Source organism: Eurypyga helias, unplaced genomic scaffold (assembly GCF_000690775.1).
Source record: "Eurypyga helias isolate BGI_N326 unplaced genomic scaffold, ASM69077v1 scaffold23304, whole genome shotgun sequence".
Classification (NCBI taxonomy): Eukaryota; Metazoa; Chordata; class Aves; order Eurypygiformes; family Eurypygidae; genus Eurypyga; species Eurypyga helias.
In genome coordinates, this window is record NW_010244643.1 from 1 (window position 1) to 4277 (window position 4277).

At 52.7% G+C, this 4277-nt stretch overlaps 1 protein-coding gene across 1 annotated transcript; it reads left to right on the top strand.

Moving 5' to 3' along the window:
* The first annotated feature begins 578 nt into the window (after window positions 1-578).
* Window positions 579-3947, top strand: PROK1 (prokineticin 1). Its single transcript, XM_010149828.1, has 3 exons — window positions 579-650; window positions 2938-3063; window positions 3828-3947. Exons 1-3 carry the CDS (start codon window positions 579-581, stop codon window positions 3945-3947), a joined length of 318 nt encoding a protein of 105 aa, XP_010148130.1.
* The last annotated feature ends 330 nt before the right edge of the window (window positions 3948-4277 follow it).

Genomic DNA, 4277 nt, shown 5'->3' on the forward strand with positions numbered 1-4277 from the left:
GGGGGATATACTTCAAACCATGAATCAACATATTTACGCATTAAATTCAAATACAAACACATCCTCATTACTGAAAAAGATCTCATTCCCTCTCTGCCTTCTTTTATCCTCACAAATAAATGCAGCCAAATCTCTATTTCTACAGGATATTTATCACAGCGCCCCATTATTCCACACTGTGCTCTTACGAGCCGAGAAGTTCCCAGCTAACTTGATTCTTGTGTTTTCTTTCAGCTAAATAATCACAAATTCTTAATTCACCTTTTAACTACATCCGTCAGGGATAAATATGGATATAGAGGTGTACTTGGAAAATCCAGCTGTGTTGTCTTAGCTGAAAAATAACCCTTGGACGTGGGTGTGAGTGGGAGAGGTGGGTTTTTTTTCCCTTTCCTTGGTGGTTTATTAATATTTCTTTTATACCATTAGAGATTCAGGTCTCATCTGCTTATTCTGAGGTCATCAGAGGGAAGGAAAAAAGCCCACGGTGGCGGAGCTGGAAGGGGTTATATAGGGTGGGAGGTGCGGGGCTGCTGCAGACCTCGCTGGCACAGGGAGACGGCTCCTGCCCCGGCACCATGGGCCGGCTCCTGCAAACCCTCTGCTTGCTCCTGCTCATCACCTCCTGCCCCTGCGCCGTCATCACCGGGGTAAGTGCCACCCCATCCCCAACCTGGGAGGTTTATTTTTTAATTATAATTATGATTTTGGGAAATAAGGCAGGAATCGCTCGCCCCGTACCTTTTTTTGTTGGGTTTGGTTTTTCTCAATTTATTACTCATTTTCCGATGCATGGATGCTGTTCCCACAGCCGGTCCCAGCCCACGTGAGTGCAGTCAGGCCGGTGAGCTGCTCTTTCTGCTTCTCTTCCCAGCCCCGTGTCAGACCTGGCACACAGGGAAACGGCGGCTTTTAGGAAGTTTTCCAGCAGGGAAAACATAATACATCTTTATGGGCATCCCCCAGAGCACGTTCCCAAGTGGAACAAGGGCTCGAGCACCCCAGCCTGTCTTTCTCCCTCTGAAATGAAGAGAAATAATTAAAAGAGGGGGTAATGTTGGGATGCACCGGAGAGGTACGGTGCTTGCCCCACTCTCTCAATGGGCTGCTGGGACTCAGCATGTCCCAGAGCTCCGTACTCCGGAGCTGGGGCAAGGGTGATGCTAAAGAGGAGCAGCAAGTTTTGGGGAGAGAAGCCAGGCTTTTGTGGTGCTGCAGGAGTCCAGATGCTGGTTTCAGCTGGGCTTGTCTGAATTCCCCCTCCCCCCTCTTCCCCTTTTTTTTTTTCCCCTGGCAGTGAAAAATCTGTTTAGAACCGAGATGAAGGGTTTGCATCCTGTCTGCCTCCCCTCCCAACCGATGGGAATTTTGTAGTTGACTTCAAGTGGCTCTTGGCTCCTCTTTTCCCAGACACCATTATAATCACACCAATTTCTTTCAAGCCTGTGGGGTTTTTTTTTCAGCTGGATCTCCCCAAGCCCCACAGACACCTGCAGCCCCCCTCAGCCCCCCCTGAGTTTGCAGGCGAAAGTCCATCATTGCCACGAGCTGATTTTTAACAGTATCTGGGTGTCACAAGGTATTTTGGATGTTTGTTGACAATTGGGTTCCCCTCAGGAAAGAGCAGGCTCTGCAAAACCTCCTTATTGCCCTCCCTGCAAGAGAGCTGCACCCCAAAATTACCCTGCTCTATCCATTGCCCTGGTGGTTTTTTCCCCAGTTGGAATATCGATACCTCTTTGGCTGTACCAGCGATGTGCTGGTGGCTGGGAGATCGTGGGAGGGAGGTTCAAGGCTGGGGAGGGAATTTTCTCCCTTTTCCTCCCTCATCCCCACCGACACTGGGGAATAATGGGCTCAGTGGGGTAAAACTTTGCATGGTGGCTTTTAAACATGCTGGTGCCCAAAGGGACAGGTCCTTATTTAGGGATTTCCCACCTTGCAGGGATGCTTGGAGGAGCCCTGAGAAGGGGGTGACCCCAGGGAGGGTTTGGATGAGCCCCATCAGGTCTTTTGCTACCAACCCCACGTTAGAAACTTTTCCTCTGTCATCCCCACCGACACCGGGGAACAACGGGCTCAGTGCTGTAAAACCTTACATGGTGGCTTTTAAACATGCTCAGACAGGTCTTTATTTAGGGATCTCCCACCTTGCAGGGATGCTTGGAGGAGCCCTGAGAAGGGGGTGACCCCAGGGAGGGTTTGGATGAGCCCCATCAGGTCTTTTGCTACCAACCCCACGTTAGAAAAATGGGCCAGGGGTGTGATGAGTTGCTCTAGCGATGGTCAACACAGTCTGGGGGGCAAAATGGGACTCGCTTGGTGCTAGAGGTGCCCTTGTCCACCTCTTCCCAGCATCCTCATGGGCTTCCTGGCATGGTGGTGAGCTGGTGCAGCATTGGCATCCCTGCCTCAGTTTCCCCATCCCGGGGGGAGACTGACCATTTTCCATGGCAAGGACAAGTTGGTGGCATTATTCTGCTCCCTCCTAACAACAACAAAAAGTATTTGCATTATTTAGGAGGTTTTACAGGCTCAGACGGGCGATGTGTGTACACACCAGAGGACCTGGACAGAGTCGATGTCCTGGCTGCGATGGCACAGACGCTGCTGCTCTGACTTGGCACCGATGCTGCTTTGAAGTTGGGCAGCTGCAAAGTTTTCCTCTGTCCCTCCAGTTTCTGCGTGCATGAAGGATTTCCCAACCCCATAGCCCCCAGCCCAACTTGTGCCCTCCCCCCAAACCTCCCCAGCTTAACCCAAAATGGGAGAGCTGGGAACAACCACCCCCTCCCCCTTAAATCCCCATTAAGGGGTTACACCCAGCAGCTTGGCGTGGGCTGCTTTCTCCACTGCCCTCCTCCACACCCCCCAAATGAGGGGTAGAGGTGCTTTCCCAGGCTGGTCCCACTAACCCAACATCATCCCTCTCCCCAGGCCTGCGAGCGGGACCCGCAGTGCGGCAGCGGGACCTGCTGTGCCATCAGCCTCTGGCTGCGGGGGCTGCGGATGTGCACCCCCCTGGGGCAGGAGGGGGACGAGTGCCACCCCTTCAGTCACAAGGTACCGGCGTGGGGATACCCAGTGGGGCTGGGAGGGGTGGGACAAGGACTGGGAAAAGGGCACCGAGCTCCTCACGTGGGAGAAAAACTCCCTTAAAGCCCTGGGATAGAGAAGGGGGTCAGTGCTGGGGGGCTGGGAGAGATTTGGGATGAGGCTCCGAGCAGCATTGTGGTGATCCCTGAGCTGGTGTGTTCCAGCTTCTTTCAACCCCTAAAGTATTTTGGGCGAACTCGTGCTGGTTCCTGCCACCTTAAACCCTGGGGGTGCCCCATGGGTGCTGCAGACCCCGACTCGGAGCTGGGACTGAGCCACCCAGCCCATTCATTTAAAGGCAAGCGCACGCCCCGCTGTTCCAAATCGAGTCGTAAGAGCTCTGCCAAGCATGGAGAAGCCGAGTTCATGCTATCACTTCTGCCCGGTAAGAAATCCCAGTGCACTGGGATTAGCCCGAAGCGGGATGCTGCTGTGATCCCTCTTCCCTAAGGATTTAGCAGCAGCACTGCATCCTCAGGGGGAATGTCCCGCTCCATGCTCCCGTATCGATTTTGCACGCTGGCAGCAAGATTGAATGATGTTGTGCCTTCTGCTCGCACAAGTGAAGGGCTTCAGAGGGATCAAAAATTAATTTCAGGCATATCCCCATTAAACCTCTGAGAAGAGCCAGAGATTTTCCTAGAGCTTTGATCCCATTTGGTGGCTTTTTCGGTTGTGGCTGAGCCCTGATGTCCTTCTCTCTCCTGCATCCCTTCTGGATCTCTCTGCAGGTCCCTTTCTTCGGAAAGCGCCAGCACCACACCTGCCCGTGTTTGCCCAACTTCATATGCTCCAGGTTCCTCGACGGCCGCTACCGCTGCTCCATCGACTTCAAGAACATTGATTTTTAGGGTGCTGTTCCTGGTTCTCCATCCATGAGCACTCAACACCCATTTCTTGCCCTCTCCCATGGCTGTCGGGTGCCTGCATAGCCCCAGGCCACCTTAAAAGTGCTTTTCCAAGAGACAGTGGTGTTGTAAGCTATATAAGCTATATGGGGAAACTGAGGCACCGTCAGGCCAAGCTGCTCCCACATGCAGCTTAGCAAAACTCTGCCCCAGCCCAGAGCTGGACCCTTCAAAAATCCCTTGCCTGTGATGGATGCTGTCAGCTAGATTTCATCCCCATCCTTTTTTTTATACAGTAAAAAATCAAGGGTGATGTGTTTTAGGAAGAGTGAA

What these genes read in the sequence shown, in the direction of transcription:
- PROK1 (XM_010149828.1), top strand. Translation starts at nt 579, where the DNA reads ATGGGCCGGCTCCTGCAAACCCTCTGCTTGCTCCTGCTCATCACCTCC. An exon ending in CCTGCGCCGTCATCACCGGG is followed by an intron (nt 651 to 2,937) that starts GTAAGTGCCACC and finishes CCCTCTCCCCAG; the next exon opens with GCCTGCGAGCGGGACCCGCA. An exon ending in GCCACCCCTTCAGTCACAAG is followed by an intron (nt 3,064 to 3,827) that starts GTACCGGCGTGG and finishes ATCTCTCTGCAG; the next exon opens with GTCCCTTTCTTCGGAAAGCG.